The following is a 16,692-nucleotide window of genomic DNA, read 5'->3' as shown; positions in this document are numbered from 1 at the left end:
TAGAAATGAAGGAGATGATATTTAAGTGATGATTAGTTTGAGCAGATAAATTGCTAATTTGCATAGCTTCTAAACAACTGGCAGAATGGCAAATGCTGATGATGCAGCTCCTACCACTATATGGTTCAGCAATTTTTTGCATTTTATTGCTTGGACAGTTTATTGTTATCTGTAGCATGTGTCTACCAATGACTGATACTTTTTTTAACACTAGTAATACTGCTGATTTTTCATCACTAATAATGAGGATTAATGGTTGTTTAAGAGTTTTTGCCTATGAACAACAATTTTAGAACTACTTTTAAAAGTTATTAAAGAAATATGTATAAAGGAGCTATTGACTGGAGATTAAATTAATTTTATGGAGTAGAGTTCCTTTTTCCCAAAGTTTCCCAAACCATAGTTAACTCACAGGTTTCCAACATAAATTTGAAATGGTAAGTTGGATATGTGTAAAGAAATATTTCTGATAGTTGAAATTCCAAATACCTAAGTGGGGAATATTTTAAATGTAGTAAATAAGATTGACTTTTAAAGTATTTGTATTTTGTAGGAATACAGATGAAACAAAGAGAAGCTTAAGTGTCAGGTTATCTTATATCTTGGACTGTCCTATACATTTTCCACATTTTGTGTGAAATATAAATTGAAAAGAATAAAAAAGAAAATGATACGCTCATGTACCTACCACCATTGACTTTAATCATGGGACAAGACTAGCAAGATTATGAAACCAACAAAATGATCTAGCCAGTTTTCTTATGGGATTATTGGCAGTCTTGCTCTAACTTTCAAAATTGGTATAGTTACCTTGAATGGCTAGGTGAAAACTATGAATGCTGATTAAATCGATGAAAAAACTACTTTTGAAGGTAAATATTCCAGGTGATAAAGATTGGATAGCTGAAGGATTGAAATTAATGGGTAAATGATTTAGAGAGGATGAAATTATGTACTAATGATAACTTTACTTAAAAAAAAGATGCCTTAAAAGGTGCAGATGTCTGTCAGTACTTGAAAATAAAAGAGATAATGGAAATACTCCAACTGTTGCTTATCTTGGATAGTATATTTGAAAGTACAGTAGTTACTAAGATTGTAGTTGATACTTTGGGTCCTTATTCTGAGCCAAGCACCATGCTAAACCTTTGTTTGGGCTATCTATTAAGTCACCACAGCTCTTTGAAGCAGGTGCCATCATCCCTATTTTGTAGATGAACTGTGAGTCAGAGAGTTATGAAACTTTTGTCCAAGTCATGCAGCCAATAAATGGCAAGGCCAAGTCTGTCTTTGGCCTCAGATAATACATATTTTTAAAATTCACCATCCTTTCTTTGGTATTAAGTATTAAAACCACGTTCAGTGTGTACGTTGCTGTAGTTTCTTATGCTCATCCTTAGTTAATATTTTAGTGTGTGGGATAGCAGCTCTGGTATCTTGCTACAGGGTGGTAGTCTAGTCAGTCTTCCTAGTTGAATTATCACGGCACTCAGAGGACCCTAGACTTGCCTTTACTCAGTTTCCAGTGATTCTCTTGAAGTTGTTCCAGCTCCATAGTTAGTACAGAAAAATCCTATCCTATTTTTCTGCATTTTTCTGATCTTGATCCATTGCCATTAACCTCTGCAGCATATCATCTGTGTGTCAAGAAGTACTCTCCTGGTTTGAAAGAGTCAGTGCTGTTTTCAGACCATTTAGCATTCGGTAGATGAAGTGACTTTATTGAAAATAGTTGAGGTTTTACTGAGAATATAAAATAGGTTTGCATGAAAATTTGGAGAGGTTAATATTACACTGCTGCTGAATAGGTCCCAGCCTCAGCTCTCATTAATCTGATTATTTTAAAAGCTCAATGTTAGTTAAAATAGTGTTTTACTGTTTTTGTACTCTCCTTAAAGATTATCCTGAAATCATATATTGGTAACAGATTTCTGCTGTCATATGATTTTGAGGACTTTTGTTTAAAAATTATTAAAGAGCTTATCTATTGATGGAAATATTTTATTTTATAGATGGTATTTTAGCCTTAGAAGCTTCCTTTTTCTTTTATTTATTTTGTCCTGTGTTGAGTACAGTAATTTGTTTCATTACTTGAAATTGTGAGCTTTAAGTTTCCAAAAAGTGCCTAATCATTTTTCCAGGTGAAGATAATAATTGAAAGTAGTTCTAAATTAATCCAGGAGTGTGCTGTCAAATGACAAGTCTGTAATTTAATGGTCAGAATGAATTTGATTTGATTTCTTAAATTTGAGGGAATGTTGTATAGCTTAAATTAAGCACATAGACTTGTGGAGTTAAGCCAATTGAGTTCAAAGCCTGGTCCAGTCCTTTACCAACTGTGTGAACTTAGCAAGTGAATTAGCTTCTCTAATCTCAGTTTTCTTGTCAATAAAATGAAGATCATCATACTTGTACCCCAAGGTTGTTGAGGACATAGAGTGAGATAAATGCGTAAGTGCCTAACCCAATCCCTAACATGGTAACTATGCAATAAAAGCTAGTTATTGCATAATTTTAGGACATGTTATAAATTTTTAGATTAGGGTCTCTACCTTTAACTTTAATGAGGGTTCAGAATGGAAAAGCATTGTTCTGATTTCCATTTTGAGGTTCTGCAGACCCTCCACAGCTTATCCAGTTATTTTCTAGGGTTCACTTGGCTAGGTCCATGGGTGTCTCCTCCCTCCCTTACCTCTCAAATATACTCCTACCTGTATATAATGTGACTGAAGGCAAGTCTTTCAGATTTAAGAATAATATTCACTCATATAGAGCACTTCCATTTTACTAGCCTTTGTTGTTGTTGTTCATTATTGGATGCAGAGTTGTTGCTTGCTTGTTGCCTTCTAAAATAAAAAATTATCACGTATGCTGATTTTGGCCATAAAAACTTCTACTGATGTCCAAGGAACCGAAGTACTTCTTTACTCCCACATTTTAATTTTTCTATCAGCATTGTACTCTGCATCAAAAATCCAGTATTTCTTCACTGCCCTCCCCCCTACGTGGGATCAGACACCCAGGGGAGTGAATCTCCCTGGCAACGTGGAATATGACTCCCAGGGAGGAATGTAGACCCAGCATCGTGGGACGGAGAACATCTTCTTGACCAAAAGGGGGATGTGAAAGGAAATGAAATAAGCTTCAGTGGCAGAGAGATTCCAAAACGAGCCGAGAGATCACTCTGGTGGGCACTCTTACGCACACTTTAGACAACCCTTTTTAGGTTCTAAAGAATTGGGGTAGCTGGTGGTGGATACCTGAAACTATCAAACTACAACCCAGAACCCATGAATCTCGAAGACAGTTGTATAAAAATGTAGCTTATGAGGGGTGACAATGGGATTGGGAAAGCCATAAGGACCAAACTCCACTTTGTCTAGTTTATGGATGGATGTGTAGAAAAATAGGGGAAGGAAACAAACAGACAAAGGTACCCAGTGTTCTTTTTTACTTCAATTGCTCTTTTTCACTCTAATTATTATTCTTGTTATTTTTGTGTGTGTGCTAATGAAGGTGTCAGGGATTGATTTAGGTGATGAATGTACAACTATGTAATGGTACTGTAAACAATCGAAAGTACAATTTGTTTTGTATGACTGCGTGGTATGTGAATATATCTCAATAAAATGATGATTAAAAAAAAAAATCCAGTATTTCTTCTGACAAGGTAGTCAGTAGTTTACTTTTATATTAATGTGTTATATTGTCTCTCCTTTTCTCCTTTCATCTATCCTAACCCAAGAACTCTCCATAGTTTGGTGCTTTCATCCTCCTCAATTTCATAGGTCTCCAAAAGGTTGTAGATAAACCTTCCTGATGCAAGCTTCTTTTAAGTCTTAAATTTGCTTTGTTATTGTGATATTATTTTGCTTTTTCCCCCCTATGATCTCCTTAGGCTATGCCCTAAGGTTTTTGTTGTTGTCATTTAAAAATATTTATTATTTTTCACTCTTTCTTTTTAGTTTTAAAGTTCCTTGATGATGTCTGCTAGTACCCAGTCAAACATATCTTATTCTCAGTTTTCTCAAAATAGGCCCTTGGGGCAGAGTCAGTCATGATATGTTAAGTTATGGACCAAGAATCCAAATCTCAGTCCTCAATATCATTTGCTCACTTTCTCTGTCCTCCTTTAACTTTCTTTGGTCCAATCTTTAATTATGGCATATAAAATGAAAAGTCATTGGTAAACCTGTATCTTTCCCATTTTTGGCAAGGCCTCAGAGTTGCTTCCCAGGTTTCTTTTCTGTAATATCATTTACTGCAAATGACTCAGAAGGCAGGGATGATGTTTGCTGGGTTTAATAAATCTTAGTTGGCTGCCTGTCTCATCCAAGATACATGATCCAGGAAAATAAACAAACAATAAAATAATACACTTATTGTCAGGACTATAGTTAGCTGCCTCCATACTTACTAGTAAGATGTCAGTTAACTGTAAGAGAAATTTATTCTCTCTGGTAATAATAAAGTTTTCTCTAAACTTGGTGTTAGTGGTAATTGCCTTTGTTATTCCTCAGAGTATGAATTGGTGCTTTTCCAGAAATCTCGAAAAATCCTATTTGGTAGTACCTAGAACATCATGTTTGAAGTGGGTGTCAGAATTGCCCATGGGATTGTTGCATTTTAGTCATTTACATATTGAGTACTTATTTTGTGTAAGATACTGTTATTGGCTCTAGGGATATATTAGTGAGCTAAACAGACAAAAATTTCTCACTCTGTGGATATTCTAGTAGGATTAAATGAATAGTAAATACAAATTGTACATTAAAATGGAAAGGTGATGTGGGTGAATAAAGAGCAGGAGAAAAGGGAATGGAGTATAGAATGAGGGAGGGTAGTTACAGCTTAAAACGATGGCTAGGGTAAGCCTCATTGTAAGGTTAACATTTGAACAGAGATTTGAAAGAGATAAGGGTGTGAAACAGAGAGATATCCGGGGAAAGAGCATTTTATATATGGAGGCTCTTACTAATTTGCTAATACAAAGACAAGTAGGAGCAATGAAGAAAGCAGTTTCAAAATACAAGTGTCTTTAAAAATGTTTTGCCACTCAGAGAAATGCAACTCAGGAGAAATGAAGGCATACGCCCACACAAAACTTGTACATGAACATTCACAGAAACATTATTCATAATAGCTCAAAAGTGGAAACAACACAAATGTCCATTAACAGATGAATGGATAAAAGCAAAATGTGGTATATGCATACAATGGAGTATTATTTACCAATAAAAAAGAATGAAGTACTGATACATGCTACAATGTATATGAACCTTGAAAACATTCTGTGTGAAAGAAACCAGTCACAGAAGTCCACATATTATATGTTTCCATTTATATGAGATTTCCAGAATAAGCAAATTCATAGTGACAGAACCTAGATCAGTGGTTGCCAAGGTCTGGAAGGAGGAGGGGGATTGGGGAGTGACAAGCAGTTAGTGGTAATGGTTGTACAACTCTGTAGTTATGAAAAGAATACTTGCTGATTTTAAAAAAATTCAGACATATAAAGCTGTAAAGAAACCTTATTTCAACCATAATTCCAACCATTCAGATTTGCACTATTAATGCTTTGGTATATTCCCTACAATAGAGTGCATTTCCAGTTATTAAGGCAAGGGAGAAAATGTTTTCTAAGGGAGCAGTGTAAGGAAGCATCATAAGTATTCTTATTTCAAAGTAAGTGAGAATTATTTAGGGTTGCAAATATTTTCTAAGTATGACATTAAAGGCAGAAAGGGAAAACATTAATATTTTTGATTGAGTTTAAAACTTAAGTTCATGGAAAATTTACCCATTGGGAGGAATTAATTTGACGAGTTTCAATTCTTTGTGAATAAAAAGCTGTCTTCAGTTAGTAGGTGAATACTACTTGTAGGAGAACAGGCAAAAAATAATTAGCTGAGTCATACAAAAAAAGAAACCCAAAATTTTTAAAATGCTAAACCTTCAAGTCTTACTAGTAATCAAATAAATACAGATTTTAAAAACTTTCATTTTCCCCCTATTAAGATGGAAAAAATTTAAACAATACCTAATAATGGAGAAGTTGTGGGAAAAACTGCTGGTGAGTATTTAAATTGTAAGAGAATATTCTGACTCTGTGCATCAATGTCTTAAATGTCTTAAATACCTAGGGATTTAACTTTTGATAATTGATCTTAAGGATAGTAATAGAGAAAGATCCCAAAATATCTATCACAATGTTCTTTAAAATAGCCAGACTGTTTAATATTAACATCCAAAATGTTTAATATTGGCATATTAAATTCTAGCTGTATTCTCAAACTAGTTGTGATGTAAAGGACAGTTTGTTTTGTTTTGTTTTATTCATTCCACTGTGGACTGCTACTTTTAAAAGAATTATTAGGAAACCATACAAAAGACAATAAAATACAAGCCCAAATTGTTAATTATTAAATTCAATAGACCTAAAATTGCATCACAATAAATAAATCTGTGTTTTTAGTGTAAGGAGAAAAAAAAAACAAACAGCTGTTTCTTGCTTGTTAATTTACCTAAATTAGTTTAGGATAATGACAATGCTACTTGCAGGAAATAACGTATGTTTAATCTTCTATGTTTTATTTGAGTAACACTCATAGTAGAGAAACCAGTTTCAAAGATGTGTTGACTGAAATGGACAGATTTTATAGCAACTTTAGCAAGCTTAGCATATTCATTTTTAACTTTTATTCAGAATGAAGTAAATATAATGCAGTATTTTCAAAATTTATCTTCAGGCTTTCATTGATAGCTTATTCTAACAACTTGACATGTAAAGTTTGCTAAATTTAAATTTTTTGATGAGAGAAATGGATTCTGGATTTTATACACTTCTGGGTTACAGTCAATAAACTTCTCTTACAACATTGCATTTAACATGGTCTTACTGCATGTGACTGTTAGGCAGCTCATGCCACATATGATTCCTCATGCAAATTCAGTAATCCTGAGCTGGTCCTTATCCTATTCAACAAAAAAGTCCACTAACCAAACTGCCATAAAAGTTTCTAAATGCTTACTCCCAGTTTCTGTACTTATCTTGATATAGCTCCACAGGAAACAGTTTGCAGTTACAGTATGAGTAGCACTGTCCAAGTGTGTCAGTGTACTGGAATACAATGTGGTCTTAAAATAATTTTCTCCAAGAATATTTAATTCTCTGGGAAAACGGTAATGCTCTGTGAAAACAGGCTAAGCAATACAAATAATAATTACAATTTTGTAAAAATAAATATTTTTCTAAATAGAAGAGAAGCAAGACTTATTATCTTTGGATGCTGGTATGAAAGAGATTATTTTATGAGTATTTTAGATTTCTTACTATTGACATGAATTATAAGAAGAAAATATTTATTTTTCAGTTAAGTCTTACTGTTTTACAATAGGTTCCGTAAACAGTAATTGAGACAGCAAAATGGCTGGCACTTAGGAGCAAAATGGCTGGCACAATAAAAGTTTTGGAATTGGTTTGTCTCTTGGTGACACTTGGTGAAGGTTATGAAAGGGAGAGAGATAACACACCTTTGATACCAAAGAAGAGTCAGGAAGAATTTTAAAGATATATAACACTACTAAATTCATCCATATTTTATCTTCCAGGTTTCAGCACAAAATGAACATAATTAGGGAAAATAAGGATTTGGCTTGTTTCTACACAACAAAACATTCATGGAGGGGAAAGTAAGTATTCCTGTTAGTTTTATTTTTCTATGTTTCTATAAAGTATTGCTTTAAACATTACTCAGTTTCAGCATCTTGAGTATATTCTCAGTAATGCTATTCAGATCTTCTCTTCAGAAAAACGTGCAGATTTTAAATGCAAATGCTACGTTTAGAATGAACGTTAAATAATTGTTCTTTTTGCTTTTGACATTTCTGGTTTTCTTTATCTGACCTGGGAAGGAGATTTGTAAGAATTAAAAGTAACAATTAAAAGGAAAGTAACCAGTTTTTCACCCTCCTGTATGCTATCAATTAATGATGACATTATGCAGTAGTAGCGGAATGCCAACTCCCCAACTTTATTACCGTTAATGCTAGTGCACTTATAGTATTTCTTAAGACCTGAAATGAAATTCAGAAGTTGAGTTTGATCCTTTCTTTCCCTTGGGGGGTGGGGGGTGGGGTGGGGGAATGATGATATTTTTATTAGCTTGCCTGGTTAGACCAAGCAGGTACAGCCGCTTCTGTTTCTTCTCTGTAGAATGCTTGGTAATTCTACCACTCAGATTGCAACAAGGATTAAATGAAGTGATACCTAGTGTGTGAATGTTTTAAAATTATACGTTAAATACATTGAGTGTTCAATGAATGGCACCTTGTTGATCCTTAAGAAAAATGTATTTTTAGTCTCTAGTTCTTTTGGGTAGTAATGAGTAAAATGAGTGTCTCACATGTTGACAAATAGGTGACCATATTATTCCAAGTTAGTTCTTAAGATAGATAAAATGTCACACATGCATGAGTCCAGTGCTATTTGTTCTTAGTCTTAATTTTACAAGTTTTAGGTAACAGAGAATTTGGTAACTTCTTAGAATGGTGTGACACCTGAACTCTGGTGTTTCTGGTTTGCTTTAGCAAACTGACTTATAATTTTGAAAGATTTCCATGTTTGACTTTGTTTCATTTTAGTAGCTCAATTATATGAACTCCTAAATTAAAAGGCATCATTGTTACACTTGTAGGATACTTGCGTATCATTTTTCTCTCCAGTTAGTTTCATTGAAGTAAGTTAGAGAAAAAAATTGCTTTATCCAGGGTAGTATTGTCTGTTTGGTTCTTTGAATCAGCCTTTAAAAACTTTTATCCCCCCTTTTTTTCTCAATTGGTAGATTGCTCTTGTCATCATAAAACAACTTCTGTTTTTACTATGATTATAGCATACTGATGCAGTACTTCTAAAGAACAAACTTGCTGCAATACTTTTTGCTTTGTGAGCTTTTCAGTAATTGTGATCATCTGAAAATTTTTTTTAACATATTCTTAGAGAGTAGTGATAGACTTAAGACAATCTTTTTTTCCCCAAGAAGGTAACAATTTGAAACAGCACTATTTCTGTCCTTTTAGCACAATTCCTTCTTTACCTCATTCACATCTTGAAGCTTTTTTGCTTTAAAAGCAGCTTTGTAAAGATAGAATTTACACACCATAAATTTCACCCTTTTAAAGTATACAATTCAGTGACTTCTAGTATATTCAGAATTGCACAACCATTACCACTGTTTTTAGAACATTTTCATCACCGCAAAAAAAAAACTCTACCCGTTAGCAACCACTTATCTACGTTTCTGTCACTATGGATTTGCTTATTCTGTACATCTCATTTAAATGGAATTGTACGATATGTGGTCTTTTATAATTGGCTTCTGCCACTTAGCATAATGTTTTCAAGGTGTATCCATATTGTATCATGTGCCAGGACTTTGTTCTTTTTTATTGTTGAATAATATTCTATTATTTGGATATGCCACATTTTTGCTTATCCAGTAATCTGTTGATCGTCATTTGTATTGTTTCTCCTTTGATGCTATTATGAATAATCCTCCTATGAATGTTTGAGTATGTATTTTTTATATATTTTTAGTTGTCTTGGGTATATACATAGGAGTAGAATTGATGGATCTTATGATAACTCTATGTCTGACTTTTCAAAGAATTGCCAAATTGTTTTCCAAAGTGGCTACAGGATTTTACAGTCTTATCAGCAGTGGTTTTCCAATTTCTTCACATCCCCATCAACTCTTGTTATTCTCTGTCTTTTAAAATTTAACTACCCTAGTGGGTATGAAGCAGTATCTCATTGTGGTTTCGATGTGCATTTCCTTAATTGATGATGTTGAGCATCTTTTCAGATGTTTATTTGCCATTTATTTATCTTCTTTGGAGAAGCGTCTTTTTATTGTTGAGTTGTATGAGTTTTTTTCTATAATTTCACTATAAGCCCCTTACCAGATATATTATTTGTAAATATTTTCTCCCATTCTTTGGGTTGTTTTTTTGCAGTCTGGATGGTATCCTTTGAAGCACAAAAGTTTTTAATTTTGATGAAGTCCAATTCATTTATTTTTTCTTTTGTCAGTTGTGTTTTTTATGTCATTTCTAAGAAACCATTACCTAATACAAGGTCTCAAAGATTTACTCCTATATTTTCTTTTAAGAGTTTTATAGTTTTAGCTCTTATATTTTAGTCTATGATCCATTTTGAGTTAATGTTTATATATGGTATGAGTTAGTGGTTCAGTTTCATTCTTTTGCATGTGGATATCCATTTGTCCCACCATCATTTGTTGAAAAGACTGTCCTTTCCCCGTTTTATTTATTTATTTTTTTTACATCCTTGTCAAAAATCAGTTTACCATAAATGTAGGGGTTTATCTGTCAACATTTATGCCAGTACCATACTTTCTTGATTACTATAGCTTTGTGGTAAGTTTGGAATTCAGGAAGTATGAGTCTTCCAACTTTGTACTTTTTCAAGATTGTTTTGCTTATTCTGGGTTCCTTGCATTTTCGTATGAATTTTAGGATCAGATTGTCAATTTCTGCAAAAAAGGCAGCTGAGATTTTGATAGGGATTGCATTGAATCTGTAGATCAATTTGGGAAGTATTGCTGTCTTAATTTTAAGTTTTATGATCCATGAGTTTGGGATGTCTTTCCATTTATTTAGATCTTCTTTAATTTTTTTCAACAATGTTTTGTAGTTTTCAGTGTACATATCTTAAAGCTTTTAATTTCTCCGTGAAAACATCCTACATTTTCCAGATGGTGACAGCTATAATTTCTTTGAGTCACCTACATTTTTATGTGGCACCGAAGCTTGTTTTTACACTTAATCTGTTTTATGTGGCCAATTCTAATATAGGTTTAAAGTATTTTTCAACATAATCTAGTGTAAGAAGTAGAGGCCAGCATTGTTGGCCTTTCTGTTGTTTCTGAGTTGCTAATTAAATTGTCTCTCTAGAAACATGTCCCTATACAGCAAATTTTGCATGTGATTTTGGGAGTTTAGAGCCTCAATTTTAAGAGACTCCATGCCTATATATACATGTGGTTAACCCATCCCCACCATTAGGGATAAATGTTATTGTTAGTGACAGTAAAGATGAATAAATATTTTTTTTTTCTTTTCATATGCCTAAATTAAAGATAACCTCTCCAGAAATTCTTTGAGAATGTTATGTGGCTCATTTTTGTTAACCTTTGTAGTAGTTTTCCTTATGTCTCACCTTGCAGCTACTACTCCCACTCTTACTGCAGTTCATTCACCATCAGCATGGATTCCTCGACTGGCAAAGTAATCTTTCTTCCATGCTTATCATTTTTCCCACTTGTAAACTATGTAAATCATGTAATTTTATTATTATTATTATTATTATTATTATTATTATTATTTTTGTTCTGGGACAAACAGCAAGGGGGAGTAGATTTCAGGGTAAAAAAGCACTTTTCTTTTATGAACTAACAAAATTTCCTTTTTAGCCTAAGCAGGCCGTTTCATATAGAAAGGGAGGTGCAGATGTTTCGGTTAAAGTAGAAGTGCAGATTTGTTGTGGAAAACTGCAGAGTGATGTACAATGCATAGATTCTTAATTTTTTTTCAAGGAAATTATAAATCAAATCTGTGGCTCACTTTAATAATTACATACATTAATTATAGCAAATGGTCTGAATTTAAGAGTAACATTTTAATATCTGAACAGGATTTCAGCCTTAATACATTGGTATATATGGTGACCATTCAATAGAAATTCAAGTAAAGATGCCCAGTATATTTATAGGCAGTGTGTGAAATGATTACTTACAGGAAAGTGAGAGAAACAATTGAGAAAAAGTAAAACTGGTGAATTTCTGATGCCTTTCTTGTATGTAGGAATAGGATCCCACTAGAGAAGAGATGCCCTTCTCTTTAGCTGTCAGGCATTTGCACACCTCACCAATTCCGAGAACCACTGGAATCCTAAGTGCTGTTCCCTGCCCCCCACTTGCTTTGTTCTAGCTATTGACCTTGCCACCCTCTAAACCTTAGATGAGTCCATCCTGAATTCTCCTTGTGTTTTCTTTGTATAACTTTTTGTGGTGGTTATTGGGCAATCTAAGATTAGAGCATCTTCCACCCAGTATCATAAACTGGATCACATCTCCTTTATAGAAATTTTATATTTTACATTCAATCCTGTATTAAAAGCTATTGTCATCTGAGCTGGAAAAAATATGGACATTGCATCACAGAATTGATTAGTCCTTAAAATGTCATATTTCATGAGGATGTGCTTTATTTTTTCTGAGAGAAGTGACACATTTTCTTATTGAGTCCTTAGGACAGATACTTGCAGAATATTTCCTATCCACTCCTTTCTCTTCTGAGGAATACAGCTTCTGATGTGAATGGACTCTTTTAGGTGGGACTGTTCTTTCAAATGGAGTTTGACCAAAATTGTTTATTGCCTTTTCCATTTCTATTTGCTACATACTCTTTCCTTCTCTTTTACCTTTCTCTTTCCCTTTATTTCCAGACTTCATGAAGTCTACATTCACTGTCTCCAAATTTTGCTATTACTTTTACTCACTTCTCAAGTCCCATATAGTCTTGCATCTACCCCTTCCAGTCAATGGGAATCTCTCTCTCCAAGCTCACTGGTGCCCTATAAATCATCATGTCTGGTGGCATTTTCTGTTTGACCCTTGAACCTTTCAGCAGCATTTAATACTGACCGTCTCTTTTTTTCTTTAAACTCCTTTCATTTTAATTCAACATTATCCGACAACACGTGGGAAGTGCTAAGCCCAGCATATGGTGATAGAAGCCCTTTAACGTTTCTCTTCCCTTTTGAATAAATCTTATTTTAAGCTGTCTTAGAAAATGCTTTTGTTTAAGTTTTCATTCCACCTCTGACCAGTTTTTCTTCTGTTGTCACTCTTTAAATATATGTCTTCCCCCGAGTTCTGGCATGGGTGCTCTTCCACTCACTTCCCCACCCCCAGCCCCATATGGTGGTTAGATCCTCTAAACTTTTGCTTTGAATTTTGCTGTAGTTCCAGAAGTTTAAATGAATGATTCCATGGACCTTTACTTCTCTACAGTCTTGACCTTTTGAGTACTGAATAGATACGTGTTGATGTATTTGGCCCAGTAGATGTGCCTCTTAGTCTTTTTCTGGCAGAGCTTCTTAAAACAAAAACAAAAACAAAAACAAAACAAAACAAAAAAAATTTGAGTAGTCCCTTGGAAGTAGAGAGAGGAAAAACCATCAGTAGTTGCATGTGGTACTGAAAAAAGAGAACTTCTGGGGCGGGGTAGAGTGGGGTGGGGAGGTGTGTGTGTGTGAAATTAGTGAGCTAGTAGTTACTAAAATAGTTGAATGTATTCTTTTTTAAAACAGAAACCTCTTCAAATAAACATCATTGCATTTGTTCTGTTTCTCTCCCCTGATAAGAATCATGGTCTTTGTATGACAAGAAGTAATTAGTACTTTAATAGATTCAAAGAATTTGGGCTTTTTTGAGCAAGTAAGATGAAAAAATTGATCAGTAATTTCATATTACTTGATTATTCCTGATTAGTCTTCCTCTTGGTTATTCTTGCTGGTGAAAGTTTAGATATAGATAGCACAAAATGTCCTTTTATATCTTTGGGACAGAAAGTATCAACCATCGGAAATAATTATAAAAATTGAGGTAAAATTCCCCAAGTTCCTCTACATTTTTTTGGATGGACTCAGGAACTGAGATGGACTCAGTTGACCTACTTTTGGCTCCTAGTGGACTGTTTGCAGGAATAGTCCAGATATTGGTTTGATTAAGTAATATCATAATTTTTTGATTCTTGAAATTCAGGAATCAGAACAAAGTCTAGTAAATCAATTACATTAAGTGATATTTTGAGAAATATTACCATATTTCTGAAGCAAGTTATCTTGCTGTATTTGACCATCCTGCTAGTGAAGCAGTATGATACTTGAAAAACTTTTCAGTAAGACTGTCATTCTTGAGGGCTGTCAATTGTTATGTTTTCCTCTGTACTCTTATCAGATCATGTGACTCTCCCCTCTGTCTTTTAACCTGTTAATCAAACAGTTGATTGTCATTCTGAGTGAGGCTGCCAAAATACTCATTGTTTCTTGGAGCTTCCACACATTTTTTATATTTTGATACATCTTCACCTTCTGTGTATAGATATAATTTATAGATGTAGCCAAAAATCTTTTACAGCTTAATCGAGTACTGTTTTGGGTCAAAAAATATGTTATAGACCATTGGGTAATGAAACATCTTAATTGCATGGCTTATAAGCTCTTCCTAAAATCAGTCCCAGAAATACTTAATACTTCCAGCAGTGGCATTTGCCACCATACCTTTTCTAAGGGGACTAAATTTGTTAAGAAGTCCTTGTATAACTTTTGTTTTTAATCAAAACAAAATACTTTTTGTTACACTATGGTCAGTCTCTCTATTTTTTTTAATTTTTATTGGTTGATTTTATTAACCTGCCTTTTACATGATACAACTCAAAAAAATGAGAAATTTTAGCATTTGTTTTCTAGAGAAAGAAGACTATTTTGAGCTCCATGTCTAGGGTCTACAAACTCAGGCTTTTCAGCTGTCCATTTGAATGTAAAGGTCAGGTAAAAGTGGAATATTAATTGTTAAGATTGATACTTGTATTGAGACATATACAAATTCGAAGTAATTATGAACAGCTTATTTTTCCAATGTGTTTCCTTACGGTAGATCATGTTAGCCTTTATTGTAGATCTGGAGTACTGACTAAAGGAGAGAGATTTCTCAAGGTGCATTTGTCCTCAGTCTTAGCCCTTTCAACATTTTTATTTTCTGTTATGTTCAACTGATTTGAAGATGATGTGTAATTGGAGGGGGACACACTAGAAGAAAAGTCAAATTCTGAAAAATCTGGAAGGGCTGGAGTAATAGATTTTATCTAGCCAGATAAACATACAGGGAGATATAAGCTTCAACATCAAAAAAAAAAGAACCCTTTAAAGTATAAGGTCAGGGGTACAAGTTTTTTTAAGTCAAGGTTAAAAAAACACGAAAATTTTTAGTTCTGATTTAAGCTCAGTTTGAAAAATGCATTCTACAAATTTAAATTCTTCTGAGACTAAAATTAACAGAATATAGTACCTAGCTGGAGAGATGATAGATGTGTTTATTACTCTCTTTTTCTTGTCCCTTCTTATCTGCCTAACCATGTTGGTCTGCCCAAGGGGTCATTCCCTCTAGCCTTTCTTTTTCTGTTTGCACTCACTCGTTTGATCTCATTTATTTTCATATCAGTAGATAGCAACACAGTCATTCAGTTGCTCAGGCCCAAAGCCTTGGAGTCATCTTTGACTCTTCTTTCCCTTTTGCATCATATCCAGCCCATTAGCAGATCTTACAGGCTCTTCCTTTAAAATATATGCAGAATCTGACCATTTCTCATTCTTGGGACCACCCTTGTCTTAAGCCCTTCTGTCTTTTTCTGGATTTTACTTTATCCTCCTCACTGGCCTCCCTGCTTTTTCCCTTAGACACCCCCACCCCCCACCACCAACACACACACACACACACACACACACACACACACACATACACACACACACCTCAATCAGTTCTCAAAAGAGTAAAAGCGAAAGTCTTTCCTATGAACTGCCAAGTCCTCTAAGTTTTAGTCTTGGTTACCTTTTGGAGATGACCTCTTTTCCTATGCTTTAACCACATTGACCTACTTTGAGTTCCTTCTGCCTGAAATGTTCTTCCTTTAGGCATCCATATGGCTTGCTACTTCACCTTTTTTGGGTCTTTTCTTGGGTATCACTTTCTCAGTGGGACCTTTTCTGACCATTCTAGTTAAAATTTTAATACCATGCCCATCCCTAATACTTTCTTTTCACCTTCTCTGCTTCTTTTACTTAGCGCTTATTACCATCTCTAACATTCAATATCTTATGTGGTTTGTCTTTAACATTAGAATGTAAGTAAGCTACATGTGGAAAGAAATTTTTGTTTCCTATTTATTGCCATAGTCCCAGCATTTGGAACAATGCCTGACACATAGTAAATGCTCCGAAACTATTTATTGAATGAAGGAATCATGAATTCTGGTTAGTTCTTACCTGGAATATTTCATTCAGTTCATAGGACCATACTGTTCTTTGTTTTAAAATTCCCAGAGAAGAGTGACCAGGTTTAGGAAAAAAGAGGGGAGGCTATGGTAAATAGTAATTATCCTCAATAAGAAACCATTCAGTTAGTCTGTGCCCCCAAATAATAGACACCTAGAATTGAAGAATTTCACTTAGCTATCTGGAGTTGGATGGGTTTCCTTGAAAGGCAGGCCTTTACTAATAGTGTTCAAGCCTGTGTCTGGCTACCCAGGGGGAGAGGTGCTATAAAATATTCAAGTCTTGGAATGGAGTCCCAACCATGGATCATTCAGTTATTCCTGGGATTGTGACAAAGTGAACTTGTTCTCTTTGAATTTAGTACACTACACTTAAAGGAAAGGTTTGGAGTTTTGGATAAAGTTCTGAAATGTGAAAAATTGATAGAGTATAAAAGAAACTATTGACAGTAACAGTATAGGTGTTTACACCATAGTTTACACCAGCAATACTTGGATGTCTTCACTTATCTCAGAGTCTTTGAAATTTTGTCAAGCACACTTAATTATTGCATATTT

The 16,692-nt window shown here is 34.2% G+C and overlaps 1 protein-coding gene across 2 annotated transcripts in view; it reads left to right on the top strand.

The window, feature by feature from the left end:
* Window positions 1-16,692, top strand: part of DNAJC13 (DnaJ heat shock protein family (Hsp40) member C13) — a 144,057-nt gene that overhangs the window by 18,965 nt on the left and 108,400 nt on the right. For both annotated transcript variants that reach the window (XM_037844832.1, XR_005218125.1), the window contains one exon: window positions 7,612-7,692. In XM_037844832.1, coding sequence (XP_037700760.1) covers window positions 7,625-7,692 — 68 coding nt within the window. In that variant the 5' untranslated portion in view covers window positions 7,612-7,624. Of the gene's footprint in view, window positions 1-7,611; window positions 7,693-16,692 lie in introns of those variants that run through there.

This window comes from Choloepus didactylus, chromosome 1 (genome assembly GCF_015220235.1).
Source record: "Choloepus didactylus isolate mChoDid1 chromosome 1, mChoDid1.pri, whole genome shotgun sequence".
Lineage (NCBI taxonomy): Eukaryota > Metazoa > Chordata > Mammalia > Pilosa > Megalonychidae > Choloepus > Choloepus didactylus.
This window is presented reverse-complemented; position numbering and strand designations above follow the sequence as displayed.